We start from the raw sequence: 22,200 nt of genomic DNA, 5'->3' as shown, positions 1-22,200 counted from the left end.
TACGTACACACATACACATATATATTTTTCAAATATAAAGACACACGCAAGCCTAGCTTAGTTTCGATAAGATTGATGAAATAATATCCTACAATGAAGGTAGCAATTACCTCAATTTAATTCAGTATAGAATTCTATTATATACTTTTTTATCGCGTAAAATTGGCGTGCAAAAGTTTAAAATGAAAAGCTAAAAGAAAACGATATTGGAGTGAAGTGAATCGTTGAGAAATTTATATTTCTTATGATACATATATATATTACTTTCCTACAATTACTCTTTCTAACGATTCCTCACGCAATGTATAATAATGGAAATTATAATAAAATTTCCAATAGTCATTGATATAGAATCTTTGTTCTCAACGGCACTGCACAGACATGCCTTTGTGAATCGTTGAATGCATAGTATCACGAATCGCGCGATAATTTATGACACACATGTGACGTGTGACATCAAATTAGCTTACGCACGCGCAGTTGCCCTTTCGTCACATCAAATTTAAATTTACGTCGAAACGTGGATTTAAATTTCGATAGAGACGACGTATTAAGAATTCGAAGATACATTTGATATGTCGCTTGGTACATGTCTGTTTAGTGCAGTCATCTTCAATCTGATTTTCTCTGGACGTCATTCTTCATCTCTTAAAAATGCATCGATCGCGGATATTTCGAAACATACGTGAAATTATTTTGTAATAATTATTGCACGTTGTAATAATTATTACAAAGCATCGTTATAATTATTTTATAGTAACGCTTTATATAATTTACGCTCGCGTGTGAGGGAGATATATATAATCTACGGCTTATTTGGCACTTGATTTCACAGCTTGTACGAAAAGATTGGTCGTGACGTGGGGAAGGTGAAGTACGCCAAACCGAGGGTTCAGGTTGGCACTCGATCCGCAGGCGCCCTCGTTTTATTTCTAGGACGTACCATTTCTGATCGTCACTTGGGCACACCAAGCAGCGCCAGCCGTATTGTCCTGTAACAAATTGTAAAAACATTTATATAAACGAATTATTATTCATGATTTAAAATCAATGAGGACCGACCGAAGTTGATCAGTTATATGTAAACTGACTCAAAGTTAACTGATCCGCTAATGTGTCTCTACGCTATGTTTACTTTGCACGTCCTTCTTTTACTTGTGAATAAGTAGTATCAGCTATGCAGGCATAAATCGATGTCCAATTTGTAGAATAAATTGAATTTAAAGCCCATGTTTCGAAGTGCTTGGGAAGCTGATTGCGATTTGCTACTTATTAAAATTAATATGAGCGTTTAGAAAAGTTATCTTACCTCGTTTGTGCCGCGGGTTTTACCCACGGGTTCATTGACTCTTCCGTGGAACTCGTGGGTTGATAGACAGAGTCTGCGACGACGAGAGACGATGGAGAACCTCTTCTCGCATTTATCTCCAGCGAAAATAGATCACCTGCGTAAAGTACACCAACGGTGAAGCATGAACTTACATCATATTCCCCGTACAGCACAGAAGTTTTCAATTATACAGCAACATTATAATCTTATGAATTGCGGTAAAATATTACAGGCGTTATAGAGAGACATGCAATTTCAACAATTTGTAGCAATATTAATGGTAAAAATATTGTAAAAAAGATTACTGTACGATGTGTTGCAATCTTGCAGTAATTTCGGGGATGTTTCTGTAATCTTTTTGTGCTGTACAAGTTCTAACTCTTTGGTGTTAAAAACAATAATTGCCTAAACGTCCAATATATAAAACGTAAACGTTTAAAAGATTTTTTATGTGACAATTGAATCTGCTATATAGTAATGTTTTAAACGGAGCAAAAAAATAATTATTAATAAATATTATTAATAAATATATTAAACACGCTAAATATTAAATTTTGATGCGTATTTTTGTCTTGAAATAAAGAAATTTTTACTTGAAATCAAATTAATGCTCACTATTTTTACGAATATATTTTGCCATAGTGATTAAGGACTAATAGCACACAAAATGCATAAGCATAACATAGCCAGCATAAAACGTCTAGATCAATAAGAATGTTATGTAAACAAATCAATATGGAAACTTTATGCTGAACGTTTATTGATTCAGACGGCCTTATGCTATGCTACGTTATGCTTATGCATTTTGTTTACTATAATTCTAATTTCTATGAGACAGATGAAGAAAATAGGAGAAGTGAAGCATAATCGTTACCATCACCAACTGGTATCAAGCGCGTAATGTATAATGTTGCGACTACGCCATGTAGGCGGAAACTTGTTACAAAGCTCTACTACAGTCCAAATAGCTACTCGGAATTTTTTGAACATAGTTCGATGAATATTCTCTAATCAAAATGCATAAAAAGTCATAGAGTGCACTACACTATAATTGATAATTTTGAAAATGTAAACATGATTATTACCCGACAATTTTGAGAATATTAATGTCATAGGATAGGGACAACTTAAAAAAAAAAAAAAAAAAAAAAAAACAGAATTGCAGCACCACAATATTTCAGCAAGCAAAATGTTAGCAGGGTATCTCAGATAGCAAACTTTATCGAGAACAGATTCTGCAAAATGTCTGGAGAAAGATTAGCAAAGTATCAGATACTTTGATGAATCTGTTGGATTTATTGTAATCTGAGATACTTGACTATATTTGGCTATCGTATTTGATAGTTGTATCCTTTTTCCAAATAAAATTGAGCTTGTCGGTCGTCTGTCTCATATACGTACGCTAAAAGACGTAAGGTAGATATGCAGTCGGTTAGCTTTCCTTCTCCTTCTCTTCCTCACCTCCTCATCCGTATTTTCTCTCCACGACCTCGGTCTTCTTCTGTTCGTCGCTATTTTCTGGAAATTGTCGCTCCGAAGAACATGCGCTTTCTTTCGCGCGATCCTCTATCGCGAGGGAAATTCCCAGCTTCTCAAAAACTACATATCAACTTAGGCAGACATCAGCTTTTAATTATAACGCGAGCACAACTTTCTTCGGTGTGAAAACGGGGAATTACAGCGAAAGTTTACTAGACGATGTTATTGAATTTTTAAGCCACGCCCTCTTACTAGAGTTCGTTGTTAAGGATTTGATATAGCGACGGCATAAGCTAAACACAAATTTCCTGATACAAGACTAATGGATGATTTCTTCGTCCAAAGGAGACGTCGCGGACGAATCTGACATTTGCCATTCTTGCTGTTTTCGCGGACCGTATTTCGCGCTCGTTACTCCCAACTCGTCTTCGGCTAACCTTCTTTTCTAAGTCGTTTTTGGTAAGATCAGTAACGGCCGGTTCTTCGGATTTACAGAGTTTCAGTTCGTCTTCCTTCTCCTTCTCCTCTAGGGATATAAGCTATAAAATATGCAACGATCGTTTATTAGTTTGCTTCAAATTAAAGAATTATATAAAATATGTCCATTTATATACAATTATACAAAATTATATATATTTTTATATAATTTTATATAATTATATATAAAACATTTTTTCCCGGGAAGTTATTCAAATCGGTAAATGAATTTAAAAAAGGGCTAGATCAATACAACATATATTACCGTGACACTACGTTGAGCACCCAGAGTGATCTGCTTGTCGGATTTATCTTTATCTTGACATTGAGGACATTCTGTAGCCATGTAATTTCCATATGTTTCTATGGTTTGAACAGCACGCGTGCAATTTGGATCTTTAAGTTGATCTTGTACAATTTCCAAGTTCTGTACATCTTTTGAATGTTTATTTTGGCCCATGTTCTTTATTTGATGCATGACAGTTGTCTCTCCACTGTTATTCTCGCTGACAGTACACTTTGCGCTGATGGTCCGCAGTTCGTTTTCCAACCAGTATGTTTTCTCCGTAAGTCTGTAGTTTTCATCCAATAGCTCCTCTTCTCGCTGTTTAGACAGCCGCTTTTTTTGTTCCCGATTCTTTTCAGCTTCCTCGTACATTTCAAGTCTTTCCTCGAGATCGCGAACGCGCTCCTGGTAGGAGGTCAGCTGGACTATCGAATCCATTGTTGACACATCAAAGCAGATCTTAGATGAATCAATCGGATGGAAGACTGGTGTTGTGATCTTAGCCGCTCGTTCTTGAATTCGAGCTCTTAATTCTTGAAGACGCTGCACTTCCTGCAGGAGTTCGCCGGACGGTGCTTCCGTCTGAGTACCGCGGCTGGCAAACTCGATGTCGCGCTCTTCTTCATCTTCATACACTTTTTCTTCTTCTTCTTCTTCTTCTTCCTCCTCGAAGATACCACTTTCCTGAAGGGTAAGCGGGGGCTTTCGCGGTAACACGGGTGACGTAGATTTTATAGAATTCATTGTAGCATTTGTGTAGGGTATCACGGTTGCCACGGCACGGTTTCTCTGTTTGTTAATTAAATGATCCTGAAATATCATTGCATTGCAAGATATAAATGGAAGATACACGAACGATTGTTAGCGTATCAATAATAATTTTATAATAAATAAAAAATTCTTTTCTAATTTTATAATAAGTAAAAATTCCTAGTGATCGATGATAAAATAAGTTATTTTATCATCTCTATTAATTTAAGGCTTGGGATGTGTAATACGAAACAAAAGCTTACCTTGTTCGCATGAACAGGTTCTGGTGAAACGATGCCGCTGTCCACCGTATCGGGACTATCTTTGCGCATAGGTATTTCTTCCATTTCGAGCAATCGAAATTCTAGCAGCTCGTTTTGCTCTCGTATCTCCGAAAGTTCCACCAAAAGTGCGGCTTCTCGTTCTTCAGCAGATCGAAGTTTATCATTCAACCCACTTAATTCTTTATCACGATCGGCACATCTCTGTGAAATGCAGAAGATTTTATCAAAATTTTCAAGTATGCAACATTACAAGCTAAAGATTCTTGATATTTGTTCCTAGGTTATAATCCATCCGTCATCATAAAGTATCAATTATAATTTTAAACGAAAAGAAATTGCCAAGAATTATACGCCCATTGTATTATAATTAATCGCCAAGAACTATGCAGCAATTATATTACAATTACAAATTTTACCTCTTGCAAGAGTGCTTTCTCCAAGTCGCAAATTTGAATTCTGGCATGCGATAGCTCGCGTTGCTCTTTAAGAAGCTTTGATTGTAGATCCTCGATCTCGATGAGAACGGTTTCATATGCTTCTCTAGTGACACCATTGCCTTGCCACTGACCATAGCCCCCAGGTTGTGGCGACATCGAGGACGGGGCACTCGATAGAGCGCTGTCATCATCTTCATGATCCTCCTCGTCATCCACTTCAGCCACTGGCTCTAACTCTAGCCACTGTTTATAAAATTCCTCCTTCCTCTTCTTGTTGGATAACTGCTCCAACTTTCTCTCTCTCTCCTTAAGTAACATAAAGATATCAGATTTTTATTTTTCAAATTTAGTTTTTATATTAGAATGATTTTATTAGTACGCAAATTTAATTTTTAATAATCTATTTCAAATTATCTTTAATATTTTTTTTCAAATTAAGATGTCTATACTTTTATTTGCTATGTTTTTTTCTAATTTGCAGATTTAAGGTTGAAATATCTTTCTTTCAAACTGATAATGTATATTAGTTTTAGTATTCTACGATCCTTTAAAATTTACGAGAAATGAAAAATTGTATTTTTCAAATTTTCAATTCATATTTACTTTCTTAAGAAAAATTCCATTACCTTAACTGCCTGTCTAAGTATTTCGATGACTTCCTGCTGTTCAAGCGCGAGTTCACGAAGACGCTCGACCTCGATTTCATTTATGGCTCTGTTGGATTCTATTGCGCGCATATATGACCTCACCTTAAACGATACCCCACCTTAATTCTTATTATGTCATTATACACTTTTATCGCGAGAGATATGAGAGGTATTGTGAGAAATATGATAATAAATAATCACTTACGTGTATCTGTAGAGCTCAATATAGTTGAAATATTAATAGATTTATAAAGAAAAATAATTGAAGTAATTTTGCATATCAGAAGCGTTTGTATCGGAGGAACTATTTAAAAAATTACTCGTTAAAGTTATATATAATTGTGCGTTAAAGAATTACGTACCATGTGATCATCGTCTTTGAGATTTTTTTTCTCTATGCGAGATGTTGACTGTATCGGTCGGTTTCCCTCGTTCTCCCGTAACTTCCGCATCTGTAACATCGGAATAATTAATGCTAAAAGAATGCTTGCATCATAAGTTATTCTTGTAGGTAGATACATATAAAGATATTTTGTGTTTTCTTAAACGTTAAAATGAAATCTGATAAGAATATTTTTTAATTAACAAATTCGTATGACAAATCAAACTAACCAAGACTCCTTATAACTCTTTCTTTTCGTTTTTTTATTTATTTCATTCTTATCTGGGTTTAATTCTGGCATTTATATTCTCGATACAGGGGTGCTCACCATGACAAGTTAATATTTGTTATATTTTATATATGTGAGTTTATGTTGCTCCGAAGAAGGCTCAAAAATGAGCCGAAACATGTAAGCGCGTTTAGCAAAATAAAGAAGTTTTACTCTTTATAGTCGTATTATTTGCGCAACGTTTTCTGCGCTTGATTCCTATTGCCCATGTTCTTTCTTAGTTCTTTTAATTATCAAAATTAAATGTCAAAGTTGAAAGAAGAGGAAAGTAAAAAGTTCGTAATTATAACTTCGGAAATTATTATATTAATTTTTTGAATGATATTATTTTTAAACATATTCTAATTATAATTATTTTCCGACATTCTCCTATCGATATCATGTTTAATTGAGTAATTGCGAGGTAAATAAAAAAAAATCATTGAATTTTCAAACGAAGGAACATAATAATGTGGTTTTCTTTCAAAGCCAGCAAAGTTACATTGTTCATATTTCTTAGCGTTCTTCGGAAGGAAGTAGCAGAAATCTATCATGATCGTTTCAGTGAATTCAGTCTTTCGGATGAACGTCACGGTCCGATACGACATATGTGCAACGAGCCGGGAAGGAAGGCGGGAGATATATGAGGAGAAAGAGAGAAAGAGGAGAGAGAAAAGCAGACGCGAGTTGCGTTGCAACGATTGGATTACAGAGAGTCCTGAGAGTCTGGGTGGACCGTTAGCTTGGCCCCCTGACATACAGCCGCGCAAGCCTCTTCCTCCCTCTCTCACGCCTCGCAGTTTCCTTCCTTCTCAGGTGATATCAACGTGCGGCGTGTGTACAGTACACACGAACGTATGAGATGCGCCGAGAGAGCCGATTGCACCTTGCACACTTGCCGCACCGCACGATGATGCACTTTGCGCCATATATGTAAATTGTTGGACACGCGCGCTCGTTACACCGGCTCGTTTCTCCTCTCTTTGGGCCAGGGGAATCGACTATATCGGATATAAGACATATTGGGACAGGTGAAACGAGCGCGTCACGCGTTACCGTTATCCGCGCTTCGCCACTCGTCTCATCTTGTTTTGTCCCGACGTTTTCTTATATTTATTCGACATCTGGTGTACAGTTATCGGACACGCGTTGAAAATAATTAGCAATTTCAATGATCACAGAAGTAATTAACGCTATTTTCCAAAATGTTGCGGATATTTCACTCGTAAAAATTTTATCCGATTCTCTTCGATTTCTATATAACAATTTATTGATAGAAGTAATTAAAATGTTCCAATAAATGAGTAATTAATAAATATTGAGATAAATATTGAGATAAATAATCTCTTTCCTAAGTGAAAACATGACCTATTTTTCTTTTAGATTATTAATTATTTAGTTTTTTAGATAATTTATATATATTAATTATTTATGAATAACTAATAACTCCTCTAAATAATTTTTTTCACATGTTAAGTCATTAAGTAGAAAAATGATTATATGTAAATTATGATTTTCCTATATAGCTATTATTTTCTATAAAAGATAGTAAAAAAGAAACTTAAACTGTTATATAATATAACAATTCAGAAGCTACTAAGAAATATAAATAATCTTTATTTTTATTTATTTATTATAATTTTATTTTTTATTTACATTGCTCTATTCATATATTATCCTACTATTAATTGTGGACGTCTTTTAATATTTAGAATACTAAAAAAAATTCTTTGCAATTTAAACATATCTGTATATAATAGGAATTCATATTTCTAGCAGTTCTATCGTGTAATGTAACGAGAGTATATCTGTTTATACATTCGTTCACTCTGTAAACAGGTTAAATTTAGGATATCTTATGAGAATCTTATTTGCGGTATCTTGACTCAATCTGTACCAGTCCATACAGTACCTAATCTCACTTTCACCGATCGTCTCCCGCCCCCGCTTATGATCTCGTAATCCGTCTGCGTGTTTCTCGGATGGCTTGCGTATTTCTAGTGTATTAAGTGTACCGTTTATTAAGGATCAACGAAACTTCCTTACGGAACACGCAATCGGTCAATCAAGATTTACGTATCGAGTTTCATTCGTTTACTTCATTCGAGAATATAAGAGTTTTATTTTTTTATGTAATTAGAGAATTCCTTCCATAAAAATGTGAAATATTTTTTTATCTTGTAAATAAAATTTTAATCCTGCAAATATATATTGTATAACACACAAAATTCTAAATTTTGGAGCAACATATAAAACTAATTATCAACATAAATTATTTAACTTTAATAGCGAAAGAGTGATTTTGTTGATGTATTTAAAAATTTAGCTGGATACAGATCTGAAAACAATTTTGTTGAACTATCAAAATAATTACGTAGGAATCTCCAACATAATGAGCAATACCGCAAAAAGTTAATATTCTAGCCACTCCAATTTGAACGTTCTGTATAATTATTTTAATAATTCAAAAATTATTTTCAGGTCTGTATCTAGCTAAATTTTTTGATACTTCAATAAAACCGTTTTTTCTATGAAGAAAATGTATAATAAAACTCCATTTTTTTATATATTAAAAAAGAATTTTTTAAAAATTACAATCTTCTTGAATATGTAGCTTTTGAAACAATATATTAAATTCCTTGCAACTTTGATTAAATTAAAATAAAATTTTTAGTATAAAATAAAGATTTAAAAAATGGTAGTTAGTTCTGTGTCATATATATTTTTTCCAATACGTACGCGACAATATAACGCTCACTTATGATTTATTATTATATTCGATTCTTGCCAAGCCTTCGTATGCTGTCTGTCGCGCTCGAAGCGCGACTTTCGCTCTCATTGTCAGCTTTACTCGCGCGCTCGTCGACCCGCATATAAAATCGAAATGTCCGCGTTATCGAAGGACGTGCCGTGGGTGCCAAACGCACCTAACACATATAACGTGTCGTCCTTCCTATGCGTGCTCGTTACTTCTTACTAAGAGAGGAAGTTGCTAATTACACTGTGGTGCACGCCCACCGTTACTCAGGTATTATTAATATCGTGACCGCAACGATTGGAATGGAATTACATAGCACTGCGTGTAGACGTGAGACTACGTAAGCGCGCATCTCAGCGCATCTCTCCCACGCCGTCGAGGTCTTTCATGCATCTGCACAGATGCTCAAGGCATATCGTGTTTGTGGTCTGACCACGAACTTGGACTTCGATCCAAGTCCCTCAGAGATTCTTAATGACGATTATCGATTACCTTTTTTTTTTAAAGAAAAATTATAACAAATCTCCCAAGGATGTTCTAAAGGTGTCCAAAGAATGTCCTAAGGATGTTCTCAGGATGTTCTTCGGTTAAAGTGTACTGTATGGGTCTATTTTCTAATAAAAGATCCTGACTCATCAGTTAAGATGCAGCGGTGAAGATATCCGGATGCACCAAATGTCACGATAGAGCGGTTATCTGAAGTGCGAGCGGTTATGCGAGCGTAACTTTATCGTGGTTTCTCGCGATAAAAAAGACATAGAAAAATAGCTTGCCGGATCTCTCTCTCTCTCGATCATTCGTCCCATAGATCCGCCCGCGCGGATTTCTTTATAAAGTCAAGGATAAAGGAGGCGAGGTTGAGCGAAGGTGTTGTTAAGTAGGTACATAGAGAAACCGCGACGGCGATCCTCGAGGTGATCCGGTCCGGTGGTAACGTGACCGCGGGCTCGATTGCACGCTAATATATGTGCGCTCTCATGCACCGATGTATCATGACCCGCGCTCGTATCTTTGTGGTTGCTGCGGGATGAGGGGGATGGGGATTGGGAACTTTCTTCTGCGAAGTAGCTCACCGAGAGTGGCGGTATCGCCGGTATCGTTAGTTGTCGAGAAGGTACTTGCCTACCGGCGCCGCGCCGTCGTCGATCTCGTCCCGAGAGTCCGATGAGAGTATTCCCCCGCTGATTCTAAAAGGCTCCTCGGAAGGCTCAAGATAGAATCGAAGGGAGAACTTGCGCGCAGGTCGTTCCACTTGCAATCGAGACGAAGCGAGGAAGCGCATCCGGTGAAATAACAGCTCCGTTTGGAGCCGGTATCGCGACGGATCGCTGCCGCCTTTCTCTCTCTCTCTCTCTCTCTCTCTCTCTCTCTCTCTCACATCTTTTTTTTACGCGTCGCGGAGTCATTGAAATTCATCCCGCGTGCCGCCTCAAAGGAGGACAATGGTAGATAGTTAAGTGCTTAAGGCATACTTACGTGTCCGCTCGTGCCTACACGCGCAGGTATCCACTTTGGATATGTTATGAGCGGACACGTTTCAATAGATTTGCGAATTTACTTAAAATTAGTCTTAGACTAGTTTTACGTAAATTATATATAATAGACGCTAATTATTTTTTAATTCAAACTTTGTTATTCCGTTCTTTTGCGAACATTCCTCATTTCGATTGTTCGAACTTAATTTTTGAGAAGCTAGCTAATTAAAAATTAAATTACTGCATGATGTAATAAAGTGCTATTCTATTTTAAGAGCACTTTTCTTTTCTATAGAAGGATAATATTGAAACGTATATGTTATTAATTCAGGTAAATTAATATATTATTTATATAATCCCAGATGATCCACAGATGAATGATAAGTTCTAACGCGTTTATAAACGCAATCACTATAATTCTCCATACATAATGAATAGTATGATGAAAACTACTATTATAACTCTTCACGAAAGGATTAACGGTTGGCACGGTATGTTAATGTATCGTGCAAGCTACATTAATATGATATATTATTAGACCGACATATTTATATATTTATGTATATTGTTCTTTATTTGTAAACATATTAAGAATCTGTTTATTTCAGTCTACTTTTTATTTAAAATTCTTACGATATTAAATAATGCAGCACATTGTCGGCAATTTGTGCAATAGTTCTTGTAATAACTTGGTAACGACTGCCAATTAGTGGAAAACTAATTCCAAGTATGTAGGAACATAAAACTAAGTAGGAATCTTAAAGAGGATTCCTACTTTCAGCTAATTGTCTCTTACGGAATTATTAGGTACTATATAAGAAACGTGCTGGTTCAACTGTGTATGGCTAACTGGATCCACTCTTTATTCCGCAAAATGACTTGACAAAATAATTCAATTACGGGAACTATTGTTATAATCGTACGGCACATTCATGTTTTCTGCTATTTTTTTTTCTCTCGCATCGCGACCCGCATCACGAGATTGTTCCCACGGTACGTTGACGACACGCAACTTATGTCGATTTCCCTGGGAACGCGATTGACTGCACGCTCTATTCGCGTTCTACTCAGGGACAAGAGAAGGCGCCAGCGAAACTGGAGTAGGCGCGTGAAAATATTCAATCTCGATGACTGCGAGCTATGGGTTTAGTCGCAGTCAATTGTTCACGCAGAATAATAATGAAAATATTTGTAGGAATCCTGAATAATGTCTATACCCTTATAAAAATCTAATACTGGTCAATTTAATACTAAAAGGCAGTAATTAAGTATTTAATTTAAATATTAAAAGCACTGTTGTTCAGTGGTTTTAATATTTCAAATAAGTAATAAATTACTGTTCTTTAAATTGGCCAGTATTAGATTTCTTCAAGTATATCATTTAGAATATTTTTAAATTTTGAATTGCGTCTATATAATAGAATCTAATTGTTACTTTATTTTATTTTCTGCTACGTTTTTTACTTTTTATTATTACTAGGATTATGTTGGTTGTTTTAATCAATATCTTTTTTTTCTTATTTCGCTTTATTTGCAATTTTTTCAGATTAAAATTTGGCGATTTTTAATAAATAAATATTATTCAAACGATAAGAAAGAAATTAAAAATACTATTCGTGTAATGTACAGTTATTGCTTACTATTATTGCTAAATATTTTTTAATATCATACAGCGATTACGTAATGACAAAACTAAATTAAAAAGCATTGTCATCATATCGTAACAAATTATACTCGAAGATAACTGTTGTCATATACAGAATTGAAGTGTATAATTTTATCGCATCGTCAGTCAACATAATTTATTGAAAAATAATAATTTGTTGATAAAAAATTACTGAAAGTTTCTTCTATAACGATGTTCCTAATAAGGCTCTTTCATAACATTGCTTTAACGATGAATCCTTATAATGTCATTACACATACATATATGCAGTGAAAATTTTCACTATAATGATTTCTCATGTGTGATAAACACATAGGTGAAAGCCTCTTATAGTAGCTGTTCATAGCGTAAAGGTTAAAAATTATAATTGCCAATCTTTCCCTCTTACTTTTCTATTTGAGTGACACTTTAATGTATAAAATCTAAAATCAAAATTGTGATTGTCAATCTCTCTTCTTTATCTTTTTTTTTAAAGTGGTACTTCAAAATATAATATCTATTAGCGTTTTCGAATGGAGTGGGTTTGGATCTAACCTGGGTCGGATCGATGACGTCACACGCTTTACTTTGATTTCTGATTGGACGAGATTATGATACTTTCGGGTCAAACATGGGTTAACCGAACCGGGTCGGGTTCAAACCCACTCTACTCGAAAACGCTATATAATCGCTCTGTAAATGATAAATTCATTTAAGGGAAGCTGCAATTTCGCGTTGAACGTAACGGATACCACGAACGGATAATCGCGTGTAAACGAGGAGAGACAAGGGTACAAGGGAGACGCAGACCATAATCCTTACCTCGTTCCACGCGAACCCCATGAAGCGCACGTTGATGTTGAGAATTCATATAACGAGCGTGAAAGGGGGAGTATCGGGATGTCGGTATACGCCGGTATACCTGGTAAACGATACACGGAGAGATCCTGCAAATCCCTCGATCGTGTGTCACACCCGGGGCACACGCACGGGAAAGTGGTGCGGGAAAGAACGTCGGAAGAACGGTGCGCGCACGGCCGACGTCTAGACCAGACTGAAGCGAGGCACCTCCGATAATCGCAGGGGCCTTCTACGCTACCTGTGTGCGGAGTTGCGAGCGCGGACCCGTTCCTCTCTTCCATTCCATTCGGAAAGTTACAGGCGTATCTACGGTTTGCTGACCTGGCAGGAACTTAAGCCCGAGACACAATGAAACGTAAGATTAGGATCATAACTGCTCCCTCTTTCCTCTCCTCCCTCCTCCCCCCCTTCCTCGTCAAAGGGTGTGACGCGAGACAATGCGCTCGTGTACCCTCCTATGTGTCATCTTCATGTCACACTCGTACCTGTGTGATTTGGACAATTTGCTAATTTATCGTTCAATTAAGAGAGAATTTTCTTGGAAAGAGAAAGAAAGAATGAATTTTTGTTATCGATAGCTTCCATTATTATTCTTGATATTAAAAGAAATAACGTTTAAATAGCTTTCCAATAAGGGTTGTTAGGTCGTGTGTGTTTCACTTCGCGAAAGGAGAGTGTTTCGTAAAGAGAGAGTATATATTAGATTTGTGATTGAGATTGGAAATTGAGAAGTCTCGAGATGAAGAACGAAACGTTTCTCTTGTTTCCATTTCTTCTTTTTAGATCAGAGTTCACGAAACCGTTGCCAAAGAAAAGAAAGGTTTTTTATCGCTTTTACCGCTTTTACTGTAGATCTCGCGCTACCGTTAGCTAGCTCGATTAAGCGGCGATAAGACGGGAAAGGGTGTCAATTATATTGTGCGGCGCATAACTACAACCTTTTAGCGGCGACCGCTCGCTCGCATGGCCTTTAAGTTCCTTTAAGATGACGAAGACGCGTATAATACACAATGCACGGATCGCGCGAGTCGTCTTGCGACGTGACCCGGTACGTTGACCCGGTGATATCACGATATTCCAGTACTTTCGGCTAAAAGCGAACCATCAAGATATGAAATACCCATCGGATTCAGCGATTCGTAATGGCTTCGTTGAATCATTAAACGCTTCGACGAAAGTGAAGACCGTTGTCCGAAAAGTAGCGACTAACGTTGTCAGCGCATCTCTTGGAGCATGTCCAAATATCTAAGATGCTTAAACGGTGCGGTATCGTTTTAAGCGCACTTTGGTATCGCTTCGCTTAATGGTTCATTAACCTTCCATGCATCGGCGAGCCATCATACTTTATAGCTTTTCGTTTAATGACGTAATTCTAATGACTAATGGCTTTTTTTTAGTACTCCTCTGACAAAGAAAAGAAGTGAATAGGACACGATCGACGTACTTCCGGTTTACGAGAAGACATGTTCTTTAAAAATTATTTTTAGCACAAGTATTGTTATTAGGACAGATGGTAGTTTTAAGAAATCGAGTATATACTGAGTCGTTGATTTTAACTCTGAACGAACCGAGTGTCCACGCCAAAGACTTCTAGGAACTTGATGCTGCAGTATAAACTTACATCGGAAGTCACACGATATGATAATCGTGCACCGGTCCTCAGGGTGAACCGTTGGATTGTTCACACGGTTCTTTACCGTCGCGCATATCTGAGAACGAATGAAATAAGGAAGAATTTCGAGTGAGATGCCTGGCAAGAACGAGACAAAAGAGTCTATTGATATTCGTTTCGTTCGTGATAAACGATCAATTAAAACAGATGTAGATGTACTGTAAATGATTTAAATGTCAATATATGAAGTGAATATTAATATTCAGATTAAAAGATATCTTAATTTATAATGTTTCTAGACTTTTTTTTCAAATGGCTCTTTTAAATTAAATTAAAATCTTGGAAAAAATATAATATGCATTTATCAGAATTTATTTAAACAAAAAGTTTCAAGCAGTAAAATCGTTAAAAAGTTTCTATGAATAAATAAATGTGATATACAATAGAATGTTCTATGTAGGTCACGTTTTAACTCTGTGATCAAATTGGAATTAACTTTTACTAAAATGTGGAAAGTCTAATAGTGAAAACAGAATAATTATAAGTGATTGGAAACAAGAGGCTTTTTAAAAAATAAGTTTATAAATTCGATTTATAAAGTATATAAATTTCGATTTATAAAGTTTATAAATTTCATTAATAAATGTGTTTAATGTTCGTGACAATATTTCTTCCAAAATTGATGTATCTTTTTCATCATATAAATATTATGATACGATATTAGCGGTAATGAATTAAATAATAAAAGATTCTGGCAAATTTTAAAGATATAAATGCAAAATCTTATTTAACTTTACAAAATATTATTCAATTTAATATTTATAACATTTAATTTTAATTAAATGAATATCAAATAAATTCGATTTGAAATGAACTTATCATGACACTTAATTTTGAATTAAAATCTTGGAAAAAATATAATATACATTTATAACAACTTATTTAAACAAAAAAATAATTTTCAACAAAACTAATATCGTACAAACGATTTATCTAAGCAGTTATTATTTTGAAGACTCTGCATTATACTCGTACCAGATTAGAAATGGAGATCAAAATTGAGATTGAGATTGAGATTGAATTTAACCAATCAGAAAAAAGGAAATTAATATGAAATTTAATGGACTTTGCTTTGATCGATCAAATTCAATCTCAATCTCAGTTTCTAGTCTGATACGAGCATTAGAGATCCTGGTATTTTAAAATAGTTTTACGTATCGTATTCGCGACATGTTTCCCGGAAGCGGAAACACGGTAGATAAATGCAGATACTCACCATCTCTTGCTCCGCCGGCGCCAACTTTCGACGTTTCAAGAGCTTCGACAGCTTCTCAATCTCTCGGCTCTTGCCACGCAGCTCATCCATCTGCAAAAATCCGCAAAACTCGTTTGAATGCGGCGGATCTCTCGCGCGTGGACACGTGTGGCGAAAGTTGCAATGAGAAAAATTAACATCGCCGGCGATCGCGACGAAGAATGGGATACACAGCGATGACGAAGGAGAGGGGCAGCGATCGGTCCCTTTCGTACCGCTTTCGAGCTCTCACCTCGTCCCACCGCGTTCAGTCAGGCTTGTCAGGCCCCGGGGGCCTTTTTGCCTTCACCTTGTCTGTACAGGTGTGGGATGAGAGAAACGCCGCGTTATCCGTCGATGTCTCTAAGCATTCACGGCGTTCGCACGTATGAGCGCGTGTTTTTTGTTCCGGTTGCACACGATAGCAGTACATGATTTCTGAGAACGATGAATCATCTGGCGACCGGAAGTCTTAAATCAATTATTACCATGATCGGATTACGATCGGAACGTGATGGCTGCATACATAAAACGAGCGTCGGTTGATAATCCTTCGGATGGCGTTTTCGTTTCAAAACAATGATTACAATCGAATTCGTTCGATTCTTAGCATTAAAATATACTCGATTCACTTTAAATATTTGTAAATTTGATTTAAATCCAAAAGAGTCTATTACAATTTTATCCTCTTATAATTACCATTTGAAATAGATGATCAGTAAAATTGATCCCGTGAATCTGACGCTCAAATTAATTTTCATTAGGCTTCCATTAAATAAATGAGATTCATAACTCTTCATTTTTAGTCGCCCCATATGCCAAAACCGAGTCTCTTTTCATTATCTCCGATATTTGGCTGCTTGCCAAGAATTAGGTCGCGATCGTATTAGTCCACGCTGGCAATGCGGTAGACAACATTACTGCACGATTTCAACCGCAATGTGGCATGCTAGGAAGCGGGAAGTGCCTCCCCAAGTTACACGGCGCGGCGTGCCGATGAATAGGAATAAATATATTAGAATTAAATATAGCGTCTGATGCGGACATAGACGCGATAGCGCGATAGAAATTAGATATCGTTTAAAATAAATCGTTCACGGAGAGAATTTTTTCTTAGAGTTTACTCTGAAAATATGATAGTCGTGGGACAACATTGTATTTCAAAGAATTTTAATGTAAATCTCTCTCATTCGTTAATAAAACTATAATAAAGTATAAAACAAGTTTGATTAATTTTATTGAAGTGCATGATAAAAATCTTTAAAATATTGTATTGTACCACAACTAACTACTTTCAGGGTAAATTTTAAAAGAAAATTCTCTCCGTGTTGGATGCAAGTTTTCATTCATTATACATATAATTGATGCATTATTTTACAAACGAAACTAAAATAAAATTAACCCTTCTTGATTAGAGAAAGAAATCATTACCAAAAATACTTTTTTTATCTTGATGTGTTTGAGATTGATAACAGATTGATAACAGAATAAAAAAAGATCAAAAAATATACTCTCGTAAAAAATCACAATTTTTATATAGCGGCGACTGGTTGAATGATTATTTACATACTCATATATCAGCATCGAAAGGATTAAATTAAAAAATTAGTTGTTTAAACTAATATTTTGAGACGACACATAATTTTCCGTATCGTTGCTGCACGTACAATTTGCCCTGCAATTTGCAAATTGTTGAATCACATCCGAAATTCCAGGGCCCAAGAATATATAGCGTGGGAAACGCATGATCATTTTGGGTAATCGCACAGCGAGGGGCATTCTTTTTCGTCGATGCTATGGCAAACTGTTCGCCGTGTCGGTAAAACTTTTGTCCGAATAAGCGTCAGACCGGACTGCTGCATTTTGGACAGATTCTTTTCAAGTTAGTGCAGACCAATACCGCAGGGCATAATTTTTTAATAAGCATTTTCGAAGAGTCTCGTGCTGACGCTAGCGCTCTCGTATTCGTGAAAGAGGATATTTTTACGTGCCCGCGCGCGAGTGGTGAATCGCTCTCAGAGCGATATTATTCGCTATTCTTGCTTCGAGCGACGTCACGGCCGTATAATTATTAAGAGCTATTAAGTCATTTGATGATACTTCCGATATATAAATTATGCGCTTACCATTTTTATAGCATCGCTACGAAGTGATTTTCGCAATGCGGAAAGTTCAGCTTCGTGATTTTCCCGTTGAGCTCGTATCTCAGCAATGCGAGTTTTCTCGGCATTTAGAGCGATCTAAATGTAAAAATATCTCTTATAAGCGAGAACTATATCATAAAAAAGAACGAAGATTTATTATGAACGTAATAAATCATGGCAAACTTGTTAAGATAAATCAGAAATATATAGAAATATATCAGAAGTATATCAGAAATATATATATATATATATGTATATATTTATATAATATAATTGTAATTATTAAAATAATCAATATTTATCATTAAAGTTGATCACTTCTAAATTTAAATTTAAAAGTCCCTCCAAAGTTTAAACTCTAAAAGATTAAAGGATTGGCTCTTACACGCAATTTCTCTTCGAGTTTCTCGTTTTCTGCGCGTAAATTTCGTATTTCCGCTTCCAAACGGCGCGCATCACCGTAGGAAGAAATATTATTGGTATTGCGAGTAATGCTCGCTTGTGATTTCACCAATTGTTCGAGTCTTCGTATCGTGCCCTCAGCTTCAACTAAGCGTTTTCTGAGGGTTGATAATTCACGCTTGTGACTCTCGTCTTTGACGGGATCCGATTTGAATGGCGGCGACGGCGATGGTGACGCAGATTGGACGATCCTGACAAAAAATATTACCTTCGGTACTTTTTTTAATAACACCAATTATTTGATAGTTTACGAATTCAAGTTCGAAAATTACAAATAAATTTTTAGACTACTACGAGTTTTTAGACTTGAGAACCGAAATTGTTATGAGAAATAAAAGATTGTGTGTGTGTGTGTGAGGACTTAGGATATGTATATAAGTTTTAGATTTGTGAAAATATACTTTACTTGGTTTTTAGTTCAGCTATGACTGATTGATACTTGGTTGCCTCAGCAAATCTGGCTTCTCTGATAGTAGATTCAAACTCTCTCTTAGAGATTTTTGCCGCCCTTCGCTCTTCATGTAGTTCGGTTCGCACGTGCGCCAGGTCCTCGCGTAACCTTCGAGCACCTTCCTCAAGCCATTGTATCGTTTTCCTTAATCTAGTCGCATCACTTCTTCCCACGCCTGTTTCGCAAGATTGTGACATTCGAACATCTTGTGAATTTATTGGAACAGTCTGATCCTTCTTTCTCAGGCGTGGCTGGGACGAGTCTTTTTTGTCTTCTATGTGCTGAGCCATTCTTTCGCTGCTTGCTTCGCTGAGGGTGATAAGGTAAGAAATCAATGTGCATGGTGTATTAGAATATGTAATCAATTTCAAATAATATTCTCCGATTGGTCAAACTCATATTTTTTGGATGCAAATCATAAAATTCAGTTACAGGACATGATTATAGCAATAATTATAGTAATTGCCGATATTTTTCGCTTTCAATATTTAGGAGAGTATACTTTTAAGTTTTTATTTTATTTTGATATTTATTATAGTAGCTATATTTTATCTCTTCTAAATTTTTACAGTTTAAAAATTATCTCTTTTAAACATTTTCTTTTAATCCAAAGAATGTTTTTACATCATTAAAGCGTTAAAAATTCTGAAAATACTTACATGATAATTCTTTCTTTTTTGCAGTGTTCGATAGTAACTAGTTAAAACGTTAAAAGTTAAAAAAAACAGTTAAAAAGTTAATAACTTTTAACTTAACTTAGTTAATTTTAAATGCATTAAATTTTAACTTAACTAAGTTACTTTTAAAGTTAACTTTTAACTTTTTTTTTAAGTTAAACATTTTTTTATCTCTTTTAAATGCTTTAGAAAAATAATAAAATATAATAAGACTAAGGGCATATATTCGTAATCCGTTCATATTTTAAGACCATCTTAAGTAATTTCTTAAGATGTACTAGTACAGCTCTCTGATTGACTTATGCCTTATGCCATAAACCTTAGTCCGGAGCTACAATAGTTATTTTAAGCCTTAAGTCATAAGAAATTGACCAATTACAGTCGAATGCGAGGAGAATATTTGACTGTAATTGGTCCATTTTTTATGGCTTAAGGCTTATTAAAAAGTAAAAACCTAAAAAGTTATGTTATATCATATGTGAATAAAAAAATTAAAAATTTAATTTACTTAATAATCTATATTGTAGTTGTTATTTAATCTCATTTTAAGAAAAATTAGGACATTTTGACCACAAAAATAATTTTTTTTGAAACTAACTTTTTTTTTAACTTAAGTTAATTCAATATTAACTTAACTTTCGTTAAGTTAATTTTTTATTCCTTCAACTTTTAACTTAACTTTATTAATTTTGTAAAGCCATTAACTTTAACTTTATTCAGTTAAAAAAAACATTAACTTATCCGACCCTGCTTTTTTGTATATATAATTAAAACTTATTTCAATAAATATCTTTTTAATTACATTGTCGTTGATGCATTTTTCAATACGCTGATAATTTAAATATGTATTACATGTGAAATCCTGTATTGTAAATATTCTTACGCATAGAAGTTGCACGACTCGTCGCGTCGCTGCGTTTTCTCAGGGATCTCCGAATTCGTTGTCAGAGATTCCAAGCGTCGTCGTTTTCTCGCACCCTCTTTGGGTGTGAGAATGTTGATTCCAGTCGTCGTTGATTTGTTCGTGTTCGTCGGCTTGACGGTGTCTCCCTCTGAGGAGTTTGCCATCGTCTCTAATAAAAAAAAAAGCGCAGGTATTTATAAACTTGTTCAAACGTTTATATATAATACATATGTATATATCTATATATATATATCAGATCTTCTAGTGTAAACGTATTTAATTAGAGAGCTCTACAAGAAAGAGCACTACTTCCATTCTTAAGAATATTTTATGAATACAAATTTAAAAATAATTGTACTTCAATAATATAAATTATTTTATATGCAAAATATCAAATTGCAATTAAAAAAATGCCTTTCAGCATTGCTATTAAATCTCGAAACTCCGAAAATTTAACATCGAAAATTCTGAATGAGTTGAATTATTTTATTATCACAGTCAGAATTATAATAATTGTTAATATTAAAAGTTTCCACTTCAGACTTTGTCAGGTTTTAAATAATTAATGGAAATGATACTTCCATTAAAAGGCTGCGAACGGGATTGTTCAAAGCAGAACAATAAATCCTTTCATGATGAGTATATTAGATATTATTTCCAATACTTTGGTATGAGAAGTGTATTAATGCTATTATCTTAAATACCTTTACTTTATAGAGAGGATGCGGAGTCAAGAGTGTTTTTTCATTCAATTGCTCTAATTAAACGAATTCTCTAATTAAGTCTTTAAACGTTTCAGAGGTTATGCAACGATAATAGAGACGGAATTTCATGTAATTGAAGTAAACTGTAGTTTTGAATCTCACGTAAACACTTTTTTAATTATTTGTTATTTGCTGGAATTGGAAACGCCCCATTTCATTTTATAGTCACGATAAGCTAAAAGCCGCTAGCGAACAAGAATCGCGACAAAAATGGACTTACCGTTTTTCTTGAGGACGTAAGAATATCTTAGCCGACCAATCGGACTCGCCGAGTATATTGTTGGATTCGGCACAGCGGCGAATCCTCCTCGCGAGAGACACCGTCGCCAACTAAGAAAGGCTGAGACCCTAAACTACGCTACGGCTTGCGGTCGCTATATGTGCTAATCGCGTCATCTCGTCTCTTTGGCTCTATTTAGCTCTCATCTCTCCTGTCTCCTCGCCGCGTGTACCGCCCACTCACTCTAAGTTTGACCAACTGGCCGTCCACGTCCGCTTTCATCTGCACGAACTTGGTGACGATTATTCTCTCAAAGTTCCTCGATCAGAAAGGAAGATTTTCGTATTTTAATATAAGTTAATCGAAATATCTCATAAATAGTCTAAATATACACGTCTAAATATATATGTCTAGTCTACATGATGATGTTGAAGCTTATTATTTGTTATGAACGTTCTAGCGTGGAGAGTGAAAGCTTGGGTCATCGATTCCAATCAACCTCTCATTCAATCAAACATTAAAATGGCTTATTCGTTATAAGTAATATTCTTTCTACGAAATATATTTGTTTTTTTTTAAATCATTTAATACTG

General features: G+C 35.3%; 1 protein-coding gene across 3 annotated transcripts; it reads right to left on the bottom strand.

Moving 5' to 3' along the window:
• Window positions 1–490: 490 nt before the first annotated feature.
• LOC108720327 (janus kinase and microtubule-interacting protein 1) lies at window positions 491–21,777 on the bottom strand. Of its 3 annotated transcripts, none has more exons than XM_018444276.1 (14): window positions 21,608–21,777; window positions 20,603–20,792; window positions 18,998–19,351; window positions 18,515–18,782; window positions 18,112–18,225; window positions 15,968–16,057; window positions 6,053–6,142; window positions 5,670–5,792; window positions 5,023–5,349; window positions 4,586–4,807; window positions 3,552–4,382; window positions 2,732–3,348; window positions 1,310–1,445; window positions 491–992 (listed from the first exon to the last, which is right to left on the bottom strand). In XM_018444276.1, the coding sequence occupies exons 2-12, from the start codon at window positions 20,785–20,787 to the stop codon at window positions 3,103–3,105; spliced, it is 2,850 nt and encodes a 949-aa protein (XP_018299778.1). In that variant the 5' UTR covers window positions 20,788–20,792; window positions 21,608–21,777; the 3' UTR covers window positions 491–992; window positions 1,310–1,445; window positions 2,732–3,102. The 3 variants fall into 3 exon arrangements, with proteins under 3 accessions (XP_018299778.1, XP_018299779.1, XP_018299780.1); XM_018444277.1 differs by having other exon boundaries at window positions 2,792–3,348; XM_018444278.1 differs by having other exon boundaries at window positions 3,247–3,348; window positions 21,608–21,776.
• Between the last annotated feature and the right edge of the window lie 423 nt (window positions 21,778–22,200).

This window comes from Mycetomoellerius zeteki, unplaced genomic scaffold, assembly GCF_001594055.1.
Source record: "Mycetomoellerius zeteki isolate Tzet28-1 unplaced genomic scaffold, Tzet1.0 scaffold149, whole genome shotgun sequence".
Lineage (NCBI taxonomy): Eukaryota > Metazoa > Arthropoda > Insecta > Hymenoptera > Formicidae > Mycetomoellerius > Mycetomoellerius zeteki.
This window is presented reverse-complemented; position numbering and strand designations above follow the sequence as displayed.